General features: G+C 44.1%; 1 protein-coding gene across 11 annotated transcripts in view; it reads right to left on the bottom strand.

Moving 5' to 3' along the window:
• The window catches only part of LOC124006706 (guanine nucleotide exchange factor VAV2-like), a 258,452-nt gene that overhangs the window by 169,505 nt on the left and 69,962 nt on the right, over positions 1 to 18,985 (bottom strand). For all 11 annotated transcript variants that reach the window (XM_046316798.1, XM_046316800.1, XM_046316802.1 and 8 more), the window contains exon 2: positions 17,514 to 17,630. In XM_046316798.1, coding sequence (XP_046172754.1) covers positions 17,514 to 17,630 — 117 coding nt within the window. The remainder of the gene's footprint in view (positions 1 to 17,513; positions 17,631 to 18,985) is intronic.

Genomic DNA, 18,985 nt, shown 5'->3' with positions numbered 1-18,985 from the left:
CTGATAATCTCACAGGGAGAGGACGAGAAGGGGCGGAGGAGAGGAGAACGAGGAGAGGAGGATGAGGAGTGGATTAAATAGGAGAAATAAGATGTGGAGTGGAGTGGAGTAGTCCATATTACATCTAGCATTGTGCTGCTGGCCCTTAGTATTCCAGTCCAGCATTAGCCTACTGCTGTCTATAATACATACCATGGGTAATAGAGGACTAAGTCATGAATTCATGATCATTTACATTTTATCTTTGATAGCGGGTATCAGAGGGCATTAGATTCAGCAGTCCCAACCTTTATGCAATTAGATCCACTACTATTTACATGGTTATGACAGTGGGCTGCTCTGAAACCCTGTCTCACTGTCAGACTGTCTCCTTCCTCGAAGCTCTGCTGATCATTAAAGAGTGTAACCGTATATGAAGGTTATAGAGAGAGTGCTCTGTGTCCCGATATACTCAAATGATTATTTCCCTTTCAATATTTTGAAAAACACAACCATAACAATTCCTGTTATATTTGCCTATCTGATCCAATGACTGTAGGGGTGACACAGCGGAGTAAAAAATAGCCTTTCCAGTGGTTTTCACATCCTGACTTGATGTAAACAGCTGTAGTTGTTTATTTGTGTGATTGAGGTTTTGAGGAAGGATTTAGGGATTACAGTTGTAAGGCTTTGGTCACAAAGCCGATTGTGCTCCACTGAGCTCCTCACAGCAGGATGGCCAGGGTCATTGTCACCTGACCAGTCACTGCTCTAGAATCCAGCTGCATTCCCTGCTTACAGGCTGACAGCATTGTCAATCACAACCCCAGGAGGACAGAGAGCCAATGAGGGTGCAATCGTGAAGAAAGAAAAGACACATAGTGTGACATGTCCTTTGGTAACTCTTGCGACACACGGTTAAGTAAAAAGGATGGACGATAATCCATCCTGTGTAAATACTATTTTGTAATGAGCCTAAGCTGCTTCGACAAGTTTACTTTCTGACTGCCAATTCTCTCCAAATGGAATAGGTAATACTTTATTTATCTTATACTGTACATGTAGTTATGCAGTAATTACTCTAGTGAAAACACTATATACAGTGGGGCAAAAAAGTATTTAGTCAGCCACCAATTGTGCAAGTTCTCCCACTTAAAAAGATGAGAGAGGTTGTGGACAGGTGTCTTTTATACAGATAACAAGTTCAAACAGGTGCCATTAATACAGGTAACAAGTGGAGGACAGAAGAAGAAGTTACAGGTCTGTGAGAGCCAGAAATCTTGCTTGTTTGTAGGTGACCAAATACTTATTTTCCACCATAATTTGCAAATTAATTAATTGAAAATCCTACAATGTGATTTTCTGGATTTTTTTCTCATTTTGTCTTTCATAGTTAAAGTGTACCTATGATGAAAATTGCAGGCCTCTCATCTTTTTAAGTGGGAGAACTTGCACAATTGGTGGCTGACTAAATACCTTTTTGCTCCACTGTATAATGACGATACATAGTTTAATTGCTTTATAATTGCATACATGGAATCGAGCAGTTTTCCCCATTATGATAGTGTGAGGTACCTTTTACAGTTGCAAAATGGAGGGGGTGTGGATCATCATATATTTAATACATAGCCTATAATGGCTGCATGGTCATAGCCCATTTTTGGGCCCAACACTCAGACACAAACTGTAGGCTATACGGTAAACTGTGAGGCTGGTGGGTTTATCATTCCATTCAACAGCATATGAAAATTAATCCCTCTGTGATGAAAAATTTAAGAGGACAGGATCCCGAGTTGGTTCTTTATCCCTTTTCCATGCAGGTGATTCCTGGGAGAGTGTACCTGTCCATCATAATGGTGCCTGTGGGGCCACAGAGGGAGGGAGAAAGTGAGGGAGGAGAAATAATGAGAGTGCATGCTGCCAAGCGTGGAATTCACAAACGCTTCACCCTGTGGGGGGCCCATCCTCCCTGACGCCCCCTCTTTACTCCCACTGTGCTCCAGAGACACGCACAACCACAAGCAGTCAAGGAAGGAGCGACACAAGTGTTTGCTGCCTGAAGGGCCGTCCGGCCAGCGAATCACAGCCCGGAGTCAGAGTTTGGTACACCTCTGCTGCCTCTGGACAGACAGCACTGCAGAACGGTGTGCTGAGAATCCTCAAAGAGCCAGGTGGAGCCGGGGCCAGGGACCATTCCCATTGTGTCTGCTACTACATTCAGATTGCCAAACAAAGGAAGGCAATTATTTCCACAAGAGGAATTTGACTGTACAGGGCTTTTAGATCTCAATAAAACCATTCCGTACATTCGTTTTCTGCACCTGGTGGAATTGAAGGGCTGTGGCTGTCGAATGCCGTCCGAATTAGAACAGTGTTGAGGGAAACAGACGCATAGCTTATTCTGAGGAAACTAAAGTATCTGCTGATATGCAGGCTATTATTGCTCCTGTGTTGAGAAGCACCATTCAAAAGTGGTTGATTTAGGCTTCACTGGCATTACTGTACAAATACAGACAGACACTGTGGAATCATGGCACAGGTGTTCTCCGAGTGACAGCTGGATGTTCTTCATGAGAGGCTGAATATACATCAGATCGTCATATCTGGGCGTCTGCTTGCCAGAAGCCAGGTTATCTGTACATTAGACTGGACGACTCACACGCATATAATTTGTCATTGACATCGACCAACGTAAATGTCATACATTTGTAACATACCACATTTCCATTGTCTTCTGAACAACCCGCAGACCCACGACAGAAACACATACTGAACTGACCCTATTCTGAATCGATATCAAGATAGCATCACCAGCCCTGAGCAGTACCAGCAGCGGTATCCCAGACAACAGCCACATCGCCCAGCAACCACCTGTTTCCGCAGGAATGACGGTAACAAGACGACGACTAATGAGGCCGTGGGAGGAGGAGGGGGGGGGGTCCTAAAGGGGGAGGGAACTTGCCATCTATAATTCATGGCTGGATAATTATCATCAGGAGTGTGCCGTTTGGAATGAATAATAGATTGTTCCTTGGCAGCTTTATGTAAAAACGTGTGTTCTCCTGAAGGAGAGACGTACAGCAGGTAGAGGAGGGGACACGGACAGGGAGAGACGGGGAGAGACGTACAGCAGGTAGAGGAGGGGACACGGACAGGGAGAGACGGGGAGAGACGTACAGCAGGTAGAGGAGGGGACACGGACAGGGAGAGACGGGGAGAGACGTACAGCAGGTAGAGGAGGGGACACGGACAGGGAGAGACGGGGAGAGACGTACAGCAGGTAGAGGAGGGGACATGGACAGGGAGAGACGGGGAGAGACGTACAGCAGGTAGAGGAGGGGACACGGACAGGGAGAGACGGGGAGAGACGTACAGCAGGTAGAGGAGGGGACACGGACAGGGAGAGACGGGGAGAGACGTACAGCAGGTAGAGGAGGGGACACGGACAGGGAGAGATGGGGAGAGACGTACAGCAGGTAGAGGAGGGGACACGGACAGGGAGAGACGGGGAGAGACGTACAGCAGGTAGAGGAGGGGACACGGACAGGGAGAGACGGGGACAGGGACTGAGAGGTGTCCGCTGAGGAAGGACAGGGATGTCCAGGTGTCGGAGGAAGAGGGACAGACAGGATCTCAGAGGATCTCTGGGCATGGAGGGCGATGGAAAGATTGAGAGAGGATAGAGAGCCTCGGGGGGGTCTGGAACAGAAGCCAATGAAGCCAGCAAACTGAGGGGGTTAGTTTCTTCTCACAGTTCATTACTTTGTTCATATTCCAGTAGGTTTTAGTTTTTCTCTGGGTAGTACTAGTTCTAATGTGACTCCTACATGGTCTGAGTTAATCAAATATAATGTCTGGTAATTTAAAACATTAATTTCCTTTGAATGTAGATGCAGTCAATTTGGGTTTTAGTACCTTGGTCGGCCCACGTGTATCCAAATTGGTTTGGGAAGAGTTCTCTGAAGAAGTCTTTCTAAATTAAAATCTTCTTACAATTGTTGTGCTATTTTCCCTTTGGCAGTTCATGTAAATGCAGTTCTTATCTCCTGGTTGTTTGCTTCTGTTACAGTATTAAAGTCACTTCTTATTATAACTGTATACTCCAGGCATAGATGTTCTCTTCGTTTCATAAACATTTTATTTTTTGTTTTGTCCTGAGCGGTATAAATATTTATTAGTCTTATTTCGTCACCATTCAAGGAAATGTCCGTGACTATCAACCTCCCAGGAATAATTTCCTGCTCCTCCCGAGAGGCGCAGGGGTCAAAGCCACTGCAGTGCTAGCTGCGTTACTCCTGGTTCGATAACGGGCTGTGTCGCAGCCACTGCAGTGCTAGCTGCGTTACTCCTGGTTCGATAGCGGGCTGTGTCGCAGCCACTGCAGTGCTAGCTGCGTTACTCCTGGTTCGATAACGGGCTGCGTCGCAGCCACTGCAGTGCTAGCTGCGTTACTCCTGGTTCGATAACGGGCTGCGTCGCAGCCACTGCAGTGCTAGCTGCGTTACTCCTGGTTCGATAACGGGCTGCGTCGCAGCCACTGCAGTGCTAGCTGCGTTACTCCTGGTTCGATAACGGGCTGCGTCGCAGCCACTGCAGTGCTAGCTGCGTTACTCCTGGTTCGATAACGGGCTGCGTCGCAGCCACTGCAGTGCTAGCTGCGTTACTCCTGGTTCGATAACGGGCTGTGTCGCAGCCACTGCAGTGCTAGCTGCATTACTCCTGGTTCGATAACGGGCTGTGTCGCAGCCGGCCGCGACTGGGAGACCTTTGGGGCGACGCACAATTGGCCCAGCGTTGTGCGGGTTATAGCGGAGGGTTTGGCCGGCCAGGATGTCCTTGTCCCATCGCAGTCTAGCGACTCTTGCGGGCCGGGTGCAGTGCACGATGACACGGACACCAGATGTACGGTGTTTCTTCCGACACATTGTTGCAGTGTGGCTTGGCGGGGTTATGTTTCGGGGGAAACACGGCTCTCGACCTTCACCTCTCCCGGGTCCGTACGGGAGTTGCAGCGATGGGACAAGACTGTAACTACCAATTGGATACCACGAAATTGGGGAGAAAAAGGGGGTAAAATAAATAATCCTACTCCATCGCCTCCCATCTACCTATAGATACCACAGACATTATTTACCTATAGATACCACAGACATTATTTACCTTTAGATACCACAGACATTATTTACCTATAGATACCACAGACATTATTTACCTATAGATACCACAGACATTATTTACCTATAGAGACCACATACATTATTTACCTATAGATACCACAGATATTATTTACCTATAGAGACCACAGACATGATTTACCTTTAGATACCACAGACATTATTTACCTATAGAGACCACAGACATTATTTACCTATTGTCACGCCTTGGTCATAGTGTTTTGTGTTTCGTTATATATATTTGGTCTGGCCAGGGTGTGACATGGGTTTATTTTGTTGTATTTCGTATTGGGGTTTTGTAGTTATTGGGGTTGCGGCTGAGTAGGGGTGTTGCATAGGCTTGGCTGCCTGAGGCAGTTCTCAATCAGAGTCAGGTGATTCTCGTTGTCTCTGATTGGGAACCGTATTTAGGGAGCCTGGGTTTCACATTGTATTTCGTGGGTGATTGTTCCTGTCTCTGTATAGTGTTCACCAGATAGGCTGTAATTAGGTTTCATGTTCCGTTTGTTGTTTTGTATTTGTAGAAGTTATTTAATGTATCGCGATCTCTTCATTAAAGACATGAGTAACCACCACGCTGCATTTCGGTCCGACTCTCTTTCGACAAACGAAGAACGCCGTTACACCTATAGAGACCATAGACATTACCCATAATTTCTTAACTTGTTCAACGTCTGTTAGATCTTTCAAAATATCAGCCTTTGTTTTTAAAAGTATCTCGTCTCCTTCTTATTTTACTTAACTGAATTCCACATAGACTATGTAAAGATGTTAATTAGATGTGGCATCATCAGAGAATATGTGGTGACATACTATGTAGGAGGACTACTGTGGTTTATTTTTGCATTACCTGTAAATGGTGGGGTGTGATGTCGCATGACAGGTTGAGCAGTCGTGTTGGCCTACTCCTCGTTGGAGGACCAGTCACTTATGTTGATCTCGCTATCAGGAAGGTGTACTCACTATCATTAGTCGTCTTCGCTGGAAGCTGCCTGTCGTCTCTCTGCTGGTGGGGCTCTAGATGGTTCTGCACGGTCTTCCTCTTCCTTTCTCCCTCAGCCGATCGCCCAATATGCATAGGAGTCTGGGAAGTCGAAGAAGAAGTGCCCATCTTTATCACACAGGGTGCATTTGCTGGTGTTGTTGCATTCTCTGCCATTGTGGACAAGGGATCCACAGCGCCAGCACTTGATGGTTGTTCATTCTTTGGTTTGATGGTTGTTCATTCTTTGGCTTGATGGTCAGCAATGTTGCAGATGAAGCAGCGTAGGGCCTGTCCGGGGTAGAAAATCCTACTACTGTAGGGGCCCAAACTGATTTCGTTCAGCACCACTAACAGCTCTCCCAACCTTCGCCTCTTCATTTTCACCCTGTACTTTCTCACTCAGTACCAGATACCATACTGATATACGGCTTCAAAGTTGGCTGGAGAATTGTGCAGTATCTCTCGAAGAAGAGGAAGAAGTCTTCGTCAGCCACTCTTCCCATCCAAAACTTGAAGACATGCTCCGGAACTTTGGCGACTACTAAGTCTTTATTGGAGTGGATTTGTCAATATGTAGTTCATACATGCATAATTTACTGTCTTAGACACAAAATACATAGTTTGAAAGCAAATGTTTTTCTGGAAGCTGTGCTGGGCCATTTTCCCCCAACGTGGGCCGACCTGAGTTCTAGCCAATGAGCTTCAGAGCCTCATCATTTGCATGACAGCTAGAAAGATGCACACACAGCAGAGCGAGAGAGAGCAATGACGTGGTGCATATGTCTGCACACACAGTATTTGACGTAGTACGGAATTTTCAGGGAACACTTTTGGCTCATGAGCGCTATATTCAGAACTCATGGCTAAAAAGTATTACAAAAGTACCGGGGAATCTTTTTAACTAAGAGGATCTTCTCATCAACGTTCTTTGAAGATTGCACCTGACACTGCTTCCACTTCTCATACTTGGTTGCATAGACCTCCGTGAAAGACCACAGGCGTCTCTGCTTTGAAAACAAGTTCACATTCCTTAGGTAAGGATATGAAGATATAGATGTCAGTGGCACTGATCCACTGAGACTCAAACAAAAGATTATCCCCTACATAGTCTCTGCTGGGGCCTCGAATTTCCCCACATATCACAGCTGGGCCCAGTGCTGGACGGAGCTAGGAGCCATGATGGTAAGGGCTTAGGTTGGCTGCTCACTGTGGGAGATGGGGAAGAGGGACAACGGCTTATTGCTCGAGTCCAGACATGGTGTTCACTACTTGACTTCACTAGTTCACAATGTTACTAAATTAATATTGGAAATTATTATTACATTTGGCACTGCCGGAATTATTTAATTTGACACCAGTTAAAAACTGTGTTCAGTGTTCCTCTCCCCAGTCTGAAACTGACTCTGACTCTGACACACAATGATTCATTCATGCCCTCTAACCTCCCCTCTACTGCAACAGTTTGAATAACTCCTAATTACAAGTAGAATCCACTAATATCTATCTATCTGACCTGCTTATTCAGGCAAACTGGATATGCAACACTGTAAATAACAAGCACATAAAGTGAAGCATCCTTTTAAATGCAGGCTGCAGTTTCCTGAACTACAGTCCCTCACTTCTGGCCAGCCATAATCTCCTGAATAGACGCTGGCAGCGTTGGGCCAGGTCCAGAGACATGTGGCTGGTCAGTGAGGGGCAAGGCCCAGAGTGAGGTTGGAATCTACCGTGGCAGACTGCAGAATCAGATCACACCGACACCGTCTCAAGAGTCTACACAATGGCTACAGCTGGTGGCTAAGTCTTATCACAACACCCTCAACGAACAGAGAGGGTGGGGCCGACTGGAAAGAAATGAGAGACAGGGGGGGGGGGGAAGGTGTGCGAGAGACAGAGGAGAAAGCAAGAGAGAGTGAGAGAAGGAGAAAGAGATGGATATGAGAGAGGAGAGAGATAAATTGCAGCTGAAAGAAAGCAGTCTGCTGAAATGAATTGGGATAGACTGGTGTCTGAAGGTTGCGGTATCCCCTCCACTCTTCCTCCTCCCTCCATCATTTTCCCTTTTCTCTTTCTCGACCCAAGCAGAGTCATTTAGCCAATGGCATCCTGTCCTACCCTGACACCATTTCTTCTCCTCACTGCTGGCATGACAACCAAGGGACACATCTACACAGCCAAGACAAAAACATTCTTTCTCTTGAGAGACTGAGTCCTTAGATGTCTGAATGTTGCCTACTTCCAACTCTGTTTCCTGATTCAAACTCACAACAATGGCAATTTTTATGTAGAGTGGGATGCCTCTGAAAGAGATTTGCACATAATTGCAATGCGTTTGACTGTAAATTGTCCCACTGTCCTTCAGGTTACTTTAGTAAAGTGTGTGTTGCTTCAAGCCTTCATCTCTGGGCTTATTCTCCTTGCACAGCCAGTCAGACAATTTCACACAGCCACTATAAAATGCCATTCACCTTGATGCCACAATATCAATTCAAAGAACTGCAGTCTGAAAGCTCAGCTAGTCCATGAATCAGTCATGATTCAAACTAGGTTTTGTGTAGAAAGAATATAAACTGCCTACGCTGTCTGCATTTTAAAGAATGATGTTTTGCCTACCCATACGGGTTTAAAGAAAAATGTATTTCAAATACATGTATCTACATTTGCATATTTTCTCAAATGAATGTAATGCCTGACATATTCCAGAAATGCTTGGCTATGACATCGAGTCTACAGGGTGGCCAAAGTGCTTCCTAATGAGGCTTCTTAAATTGCTCTTTACACGTTGATCAATGGAGATATTTCTTGGGGCCACCAAGGCAAAACTTTGGCAGTGATATAATTTTAATTGTGATGGTGAGTAAAAACAAACCTTTTGATTTGACAAAATGTTTACATGGTCATAAAAGAGCACTTTAAACTTCATAAAAAACATCTCACGAGTAAAAAAAAAAAGAGAGACTATAACAAGTGCCTCTCTTCAGCTTAATTAAATAAGAGATTGAGCACTAGGCTGTTATTTTTATCAAAAACTATACATGTGTGAGCTTGTTTTTCCTATTTTTTCCTTTTTCTATTTTTTTATTTGTATTTTTATTTGTTTTTTTTTCTAGTTGATTATATTATTTATATTGCTTTGTCTTGTCTGTGTGTAAAACTTAATAAACAGAGTAAAACATTTTTTTTAAACTATACATCGTACAACGTTACACAATTATGTCAAAGTGTCGGTCTAGGCCTTGAGCTTCCCAATGAGTGCCCTACAGTGGATGGGTAGCGTTGTTATGGTGTGTTCGTAACCAGGTGGGAAGTGGAAATACCACATCTGGTAAAAATCCACTTGAGAGGCACTCCTACTGGTCATTACTAGTTAAATCAGCCATGAATCCCCTTGTGACAGGAGGAATGGAAGTTTGTTTTGTGCAACAGAGAGGGGCAATTGAATGCATGATTCACCATTTATTTGATTTCTTGCCTGTCTATCTATAGTTAACAGACTTGATGTGCTATACTCGTCCCGCTCAGTTTTTCTTACCAAAAAACAACTGAAAACTGCCAAAAAAGAGTCGAACGAGCTCACCTGCTTTTACACTATGATTTGACTATTAGATGTTCTATGTTTCCTTTGAAATCAATGTATCAAAAGGAATAGTTTCACCATATTAAAACGAGAGTTCAGTCCACATAACGGGGTTGACCTTAAAATGAGGGACAGAGTCACTAATAACATGAAATAAACAGTGACCTTCACAAGTAACTTTGTCGAAGCAACGACATAACTAGGACCTTACAATGATGGTGGGAAGTGAGAGATGTTGGGGTTGAAATGTTCCCTGAAGTCACAGAGGAGGCACGTCAAAATGCTGCTTTGTGGGCACTTTACAAAGTCTTTCTTCATACTGAATATCAGATTGATTGAATTCTCCATGTGGTCTATATTAAAGGGCACCTTTAATTCATGTAACAGGCTTTTGAAATTCAATACTGGTGCATTATTTCAACTTGAAGGAGAAAAGGAGAGACGGACACTCTAGGAGCTCAGATGCCATAATATAATAACCACCGTTTCGACAGACAAGCTGTCTTCAGGGTATAATGACAAACACTAGGTCACTAGTTTATATAGTTTATATATAGGACACACGCAGGTGTCTGTAATTGGCTGGCTGTGGCTTGGTGTCATTAGTTGATTTAGAGATATAACAGAACCACATACAAAAGCATGATTTCTACTCAACACATCAATGGAACACAAAAGGCACTAATTTCGTGGAATGACCCAGTACACGCTAAGTCCCTCCCATTGGACGTTGGTTGCAATGCTCTCGTCAAGTTAGTTTGTTTATTTGTCATATGCACACGAAGGAGTCATTTATTTTGGTCATTTAAATGCATGGTAGTGTTTTTGGAATGTGTCAAGTACAATAAAAATGCATTTTGACAAAATATATTGTCATTTGAAGACTTGGAGGCGTGGCTTGTTGGGGGCATGGCTTTATCTTCGTAAGTTTTGGGCACATTTGTGATACTAAAGAGCCTACTGAGGTTTTATTATTAGACACTCACCATTTCATATACAATATTTGCCATACATTTTAATAAAAACAAATATTTCTTACAAATACATTTAAATGCATGTTGGAATATATTTTACGAAACATTTCCAAATATATTGACAAATACATCTGAAAATATATTCTTTAATGTATTTCAGAATGTATTTGGAAATATATTTAAATACATTTAAATACATTTTATATACACATATATATATTTTAAATACATTCCATAATATATGTTGGAATGTATTGAAAATTTATTAAATAAAAATATATTTTGTTACATTATTTTGATAATTTTAAATATTTCACATGTACACTAAAAAAGGTATTGAAATATATGTATTTTTCCCCCCCATATGGGTAAATAAGATTACAGTGCAGTTGTCTGTCAGATCATCAATCTCTCATCATCGCCCCCCAGTCACAGACAGACATGAAATCAACCAATACTGATAGATGGTTAACAGGTGTTGTCTAATTACAGACATCATCTCAACAGCCAAACAAACTGATTGCCATGTCATTTAAATGACAGACATGTTTCTCCGGGAAGCTAATTAAAAGGTAGAAAATCAAGGCTGTTGGGTTTGGAGGTAGTGGAGGGAGCCTTTAGAGTCAAGTGTTCTCCTGGGTCTACTGTAATAAGCTGTTTTCAACACTAATGATGCCATAATGAATATATAATGGGTGGGGTGGGGGAACGAGTGGCTCTATCCCAGGTGGGAAAGGTGCGATGGTGGTGAGAGGGGAGTTGGGGTGCAGGAGGAGGGCATTGTGGACGAATGTGTGGAAGAGAGAGGGGGAATGGGGAGAAGGGTCTGAGGGGGCAATTACCTGCTGCAGTAGTGGGGCCCGGGAGAGGCCATCATTAGAGTGAGGGAAAAGGACCGGGTTGGGGGGAGGAGGGTGGAGGGTGACCTCTGTTGCCCCTGACAGTCAGTCAATGTGGACGTATAAGAGGATGAAGAGGAGACAACGCTGATTAATCTAGATCAGACGCATCCCACCCCCTCTAACCCTTACCCCCATTTTCCCATTCTCCCCTCTCTCTTTATCCTCTCTGAAATGTATGATTTCGGGTTAAGTTGGCTTTTAAGTTTTATGTGTGCTTGTTTTTTTTAAATGGTCGAATTAATAGACTAAACTAAACAAAGTTGAGCCATCTGCAGCTTACTGACGTGTTGGAATGCTCCTGGACTCCTCTGTGTATTAAGACAGTGAAGAGGCACTTTGAAGCTTGTGTTGGTGTTTGACAAACCCACAGAGCGGAAGACATCCACAAGGTAAGGGAGACAGCAGGGATGAGAAAGGGATGAGACATCTTTCTGTCTCCCAGGTTGGTTTTCAATCATCCTTTTCATCAACAAGGCTATGCTTTAAATGTTTTGCCGATCATATTGTATATGGTAATGTATGAGAAATAATGTGTATACAATGGAAATGTATGTGGTGCTGAGCATTATAAAACACTTCCATGAAGAGAAGACTAATTCTGTGAGGATGAACGATATTCAGTTTATAGCTTTCATCACAAGGAAACAAAGGAGTAGAAAGAAAAAAATCATTGAGCGATATAAGCTGCATTTAAAGCTCCAGCTTTAAATGCCTTTCTATAAGAAGACAAATACCCTCCTTTATCTTTGGCTTACAGGGCACGCATGCACACACACACACCCATGCACACACACCCATACACACACCCATACACACATATAAACACATACCCATACACACACCCATACACACACACACCCATACACACACACACACACACACACACACACACACATACCCACACACACACACACACATACCCACACACACACACATACCCACACACACACACACACACACATACACACACAAACCCATACACACACAAACCCATACACACACAAACCCATACACACACACACACACCCACACACACCCCACGCACACACACACGCGCACACCACGCACACACACCCACGCACACACACCCATGCACACACACCCATGCACACACACCACACACACACACACCCACCCACCCACACACACACACCCATACACACACCACACCCATACACACACACACACACACACACACACACACACCATGCACACACACACCACCCACACACACACACACACACCATACACACACACACACACACACACACACACATGCACACACACACCCACCCATACACACACCCACACACACACACACCCATACACACACACACACACACACACACACACCACACACACACACACACACACACACACCCATGCACACACACACACACCCACACACACACCCACCCACACACACACACACCCACACACACACACACACACACACACACACACACACACACACACCCACCCATACACACACCCACCCATACACACACACACCCATACACACACACACACACACACACACACACACACACACACACACACACACACACACACACACACACACACCCATACACACACACCCATACACACACACCCATACACACATTTAAATGTAAGCCACATTAGAGGGGATCTGCTCACTTCAATATATTATAATGTGATGCTTGCCCTTAATGGATAATCAATGAGAAGACAAGCACGCTACCTCTGAGACCATGCAAAATGCAATTTCCAAATTGACATGTGGAGGGTGTGTGTGATTGATTCTGACTGGTGCCCCATTTTAATATTGTTTACCGTGAGCTCATTGACTCTCAGACATCGTCCTCTGGTTCATCTACAACACGCCAAATGACAGGCCTCTTTCTTTTTCTATCCCTCTCTCTATCCCTCCCTCCCTATCTCTCCCTCTCTCTCTCTCTCTCTCTCTCTTTCTCTTTGACTCTTCCATGTCCATATTGCTCTCAGATGAGGATTTTCATGGGGTCAAATGCCAATACACAGTCAATATCAACTAAGCATGGATGACATGGCCAGAGGGTCTGATTATAGTCACGGTGAAGATTAAAGTATGTCCTATAACAAATTCAAACCTGTTCCCAATCATTTCCCCACACCTCAAATTTCAGCCCTGGAAGGCCATTTACAGCATCCATAAACACCCCTGATTTGACTGATTCCACCTAGATACAACAGTGCAAAAGTCCAAACAAGATCCAAGCATCACAGTGTACAGTCGTGGCCAAAAGTTTTGAGAATGACACAAATATTAATTTCGACAAAGTTTGCTGCTTTAGTGTCTTTAGATATCTTTTGCCAGATGTTACTATTGAATACTGAACTATAATTACAAGCATTTCATGAGTGACAAAGCATTTTATTGACAATTACAGGAAGTTAATGCAAAGAGTCAATATTTGCAGTGTTGACCGTTTTTCTCAAGACCTCTGTAATCCGCCCTGGCATGCTGTCAATTATCTTTTGGGCCCCATCCTGACTGATGGTAGCCCATTCTTGCATAATCAATGCTTGGAGTTTGTCAGAATTTGTGGGATTTTGTTTGTCCACCCGCCTCTTGAGGATTGACCACAAGTTCTCAATGGGATTAAGGTCTGGGGAGTTTCCTGGCCATGGACCCAAAATACCGATGTTTTGTTCCCCGGGCCACTTAGTTATCCCTTATGCCTTATGGCAAGGTGCTCCATCATGCTGGAAAAGGCATTGTTCGTCACCAAACTGTTCCTGGATGGTTGAGAGAAGTTGCTCTAGGTGGATGTGTTGCTACCATTCTTTATTCATGGCTGTGTTCTTAGGCAAAATTGTGAGTGAGCCCACTCCCTTGGCTGAGATGTAACCCCACACATGAATGGTCTCAGGATGCTTTACTGTTGGCATGACACAGGACTGATGGTAGCGCTCACCTTGTCTTCTCCGGACAATATTTTTTCCGGATGCCCCAAACAATTGGAACAGGGATTCATCAGAGAAAATGTCTTTACCCCAGTCCTCAGCAGTCCAATCCCTGTACCTTTTGCAGAATATCAGTCTGTCCCTGATGTTTTTCCTGGAGAGAAGTGGCTTCTTTGCTGCCCTTCTTGACACCTGCTTGCTGTCATTCCTGAACAAGCTCTGTACTGGTGGTTCCCCGATCCCGCAGATGAATCAACTTTAGGAGACAGTCCTGGCGCTTGCTGGACTTTCTTGGGCGCCCTGAATCCTTCTTCACAGCAATTGAACCGCTCTCCTTGAAGTTCCGATAAATGGTTGATTTAGGTGCAATCTTACTGGCAGCAAAGCCTTGCCTGTGAAGCCCTTTTTGTGCAAAGCAATGATGACAGCACGTGTTTCCTTGCTGGTAACCATGGTTGACAGAGGAAGAACAATGATTCCAAGCACCACCCTCCTTTTGAAGCTTCCTGTCTGTTATTCGAACTCAATCAGCATGACAGAGTGATCTCCAGCCTTGTCCTCGTCAACACTCATGCCTGTGTTAACGATAGAATCACTGACATGATGTCAGCTGGTCCTTTTGTGGCAGGGCTGAAATGCAGTGGAAATGTTTTTGGGGGATTCAATTCATTTGCATGGAAAAGATGATCACTCGGCATAACATTCTGGAGTATATGCAAATTGCCATCATACAAACTGAGGCAGCAGACTTTGTGAAAATTAATATTGTGTGATTTTCGAAACTTTTGGCCACAACTGTACATTGGAGTCACAGGTTGGTGGCACCTTAATAGGGACAAATGGGCTTGTGGTAATGACTGGAGTGGAATCGGTGGCATGTTATCAAATGTGTGGTTTCCATATGTTTGATGCCATTCCATTTTCACCGTTCCAGACATTATTATGAGCCGTTCTCCCCTCAGAAGAATCCACTGTTTGGCACTACATATATGACCCAATAGCCTGGCGAGATCTCAGCACTCCCCCATGGAACACACTGAGTTGGTTCACAGTAAACTGGATTAGCTGTAAAGAGAGGCGTCCAGGTTAATGTGCCCTGGATCACACACGAATCACACACACACACTCTAGGGGTGTAGTAATTAGTCCAAACAGTTCTCATTAGTCCAAACAAAACAAGAGCTTAATTTGGACAAATTCAGTTTGGTCTCTCCCTGTATGATTTAGTTTACTTCCGTTTAAGAAATGTTTTGTGACATAATTGGCGGAATGAATATACTCAAAGGGCAAGTGGACAAAACACACACAAACACACACACACACACACACACACACACACACACAGCTTCCAGGAAAATCCATGAACCATCTTCTCATACACGGGCATAAAACAAAGATATACATATACACCCAAACACATTCATTTTAACTGACACATGCACAAAGCGCTGACCCTGAAGTGTGACACTCTATGCTCTGATAGCTGAAATGCACAATAGGCCACTTCTACAGCAGACAGATCAGACTGTGAGCTGTAACTAATATCCCTATTACATCTCATCTATCAAAAACATCCCATATTGAAATCAATGGAGCAGCAAGCTTATCATTCCAACAAGAGCGCTTTTTAGATACAAGTGGCACAATCTATTTCATGCAGGAGCAACCGTGTTGCATTTTATATACAGAGCGTTTGGAAAGTATTCAGTCCCCTTGATTTTTCCACATTTTGTTACGTTACAGCCTTACTTTGAAATTGATTAAATAGTTTTTTCCCCCTCATCAATATACACACATTGGGCGGCAGGTAGCCTAGTGGTTAGAACGTTGGACTTGAAACCGAAAGGTTGCAAGATTGAATCCCCGAGCTGACAAGGTAAAAATCTGTTGTTCTGCCCCTGAACAAGGCAGTTAACCCACTGTTGCTAGGCCATCATTGAAAATAAGAATTTGTTCATAACTGACTTGCCTAGTTAAATATAATAACAACATTACCCCATAATGACAATGTAAAATCAGGTTTCATCAGACCAGAGAATTTTGTTTATCATCATCTGAGAGTCTTTAGGTGCCTGTTGGCAAACTCCAAGCGGGCTGTTATGTGCCTTTTCCTGAGGAGTGGCTTCCGTCTGGCCACTCTACCATAAAGACCTGATTAGTGGAGTGCTGCAGAGATGGGTGTCCTTCTGGAAGGTTCTCCCATCCCCACAGAGAAACTCTGGTGCTCTGTCAGAGTGACCATCAGCTCCTTGGTCACCTCCATGACTAAGGCCGCTGTCCCCCGATGACTCAGATTGGCCGAACGGCCAGCTCCAGGAAGAGTCTTGCTGGTTCCAAACTTCTGTCATTTAATAATGATGGAGGCCACTGTGTTATTTGGGACCTTCAATGCTGCAGACATGTTTTGGTACCCGTCCCCAGAGCTGTGCCTTGACACAATCCTGTCTCGGAGCTCTACGGACAACTCCTTTAAAACCTCAAGACTTGGTTTTTGCTCTGACATGCACTGTCAACTGTGGGACCTTACATAGACAGGTTTGCGCCTTTCCAAATCGTGTCCAATCAAATTAATTTACCACAGGTGTACTCTACTCAAGTTGTAGAAACATCTCAAGGATGATCAATGGAAACAGGATGCACCTGAGCTCAATTTCGAGTCTCATAGCAAAGGCTCTGAATGTAAATAAGGTATCTGTTATTTTTTAAATTAGAAACGTTTCTAAAAACCTGTTTTCCCTTTGTGTAGATTGCTGAGGATTTGTTATTTTATTTAATCCATTTTAGAATGAGGATGTAATGTAACAAAATGTGGAAAAAGTCAAGGGGTCTGAATACTTTCCGAAGGCACCGTACATCACATTGGGAAAATAGATCCCATTTCTGAGTAAGCCAAGATATTGGGCAGGGCAGAACACTCCACACTCCCAATAGCTGCACACACAGCCTCATCGCCCAAACCACAATGACCTCCATTCAAAACCCAACATCACTCACCTTGCCGAAATCCCTGACATCGAACAGGTCAAAGGGGTCAAACAGCTCACTGTTACGCAGGCCAAACTTGTCGTGGCACACCTTGAGGAACGTCCGGATGTTCTTCAGACAGAGAAACTGGAAGAGAGAGAGAGAGAGAGAGAGAGAGAGAGAGAGAGAGAGAGAGAGAGAGAGAGAGAGAGAGAGAGAGAGAGAGAGAGAGAGAGAGAGAGAGAGAGAGAGAGAGAGAGAGAGAGAGAGAGAGAGAGAGAGAGAGAGAGAGAGAGAGAGAGAGAGAAGAAACACCTCCAGGTCAGAAACAGTGTGGGATAAGAGTTGTGATGATGTGTACTGGTGAGTTCCAGTCCATTTGAACACTCCACTCCACTGCTTGCTAGTCCCTCAGTCTGCGCCAAACACAGACGGTTTGATAATGTTGGTTTATGTTGCTTACCTTTTCAAACAAATTCATATCGAGCCGTATGGGCTCTCAGTATTAGTTATCCAGCAGGTGCGTGCTCTCGGTAATTAGAACGTTATATGTTGAGGGGTGTTTCCCTGATAATATTCTTTATCTGTTAAATGTTTACGTGATACCTATTGAAGGATAATGATTACAAAGTGACATGTGAATCTGATAATAAAAGAGGGAAAAAGCTGACCCTGTAAAACAATACATTTCACTGCACCTATCCAGTGTTGATGACAATATAACATATCAACTCAGCAAAAAAAGAAACGTCCTCTCACTGTCAACTGCATTTATTTTTAGCAAACTTAACATGTGTAAATATTTTTTTATGAGCATAAGATTCAACAACAGACATAAACTGAACAAGTTCCACAGACATGTGACTAACAGAAATGGAATAATGTGTCCCTGAACAAAGGGGGGGATCAAAATCAAAAGTAACAGTCAGTATCTGGTGTGGCCACCAGCTGCTTTAAGTAGTGCAGTGCATCTCCTCCTCATGGACTGAACCAGATTTGCCAGTTCTTGCTGTGAGATGTTACCCCACTCTTCTACCAAGGCACCTGCAAGTTCCAGACATTTCTGGGGGGACTGGCCCTATCCTTCACCATCCAATCCAACAGGTCCCAAACATGCTCAATGAGATTGAGATCCGGGCTCTTCGCTGGCCGTGGCAGAACACTGACAATCCTGTCTTGCAGGAAATCACACACAGAACGAGCAGTATGGCTGGTGGCATTGTCATGCTGGAGGGTCATGTCAGGATGAGCCTGCAGGAAGGGTACCACATGAGGGAGGAGGATGTCTTCCCTGTAACGCACAGCTTTGAGATTGCCTGCGCATGACAACAAGCTCAGTCCGATGATGCTGTGACACACCGCCCCAGACCATGCCGGACCCTCCACTTCCAAATCGATCCCGTTCCAGAGTATAGGCCTCGGTGTAACGCTCATTCCTTCGACGATAGACGCGAATCCAACCATCACCCCTGGTGAGAAAAAAACGCAACTTGTCAGTGAAG

The sequence above is a fragment of the Oncorhynchus gorbuscha genome, linkage group LG20, assembly GCF_021184085.1.
Source record: "Oncorhynchus gorbuscha isolate QuinsamMale2020 ecotype Even-year linkage group LG20, OgorEven_v1.0, whole genome shotgun sequence".
NCBI lineage: Eukaryota > Metazoa > Chordata > Actinopteri > Salmoniformes > Salmonidae > Oncorhynchus > Oncorhynchus gorbuscha.
Note: the sequence above shows the minus strand (reverse complement) of the source record. Positions and strands in the feature narration are given on the sequence as shown.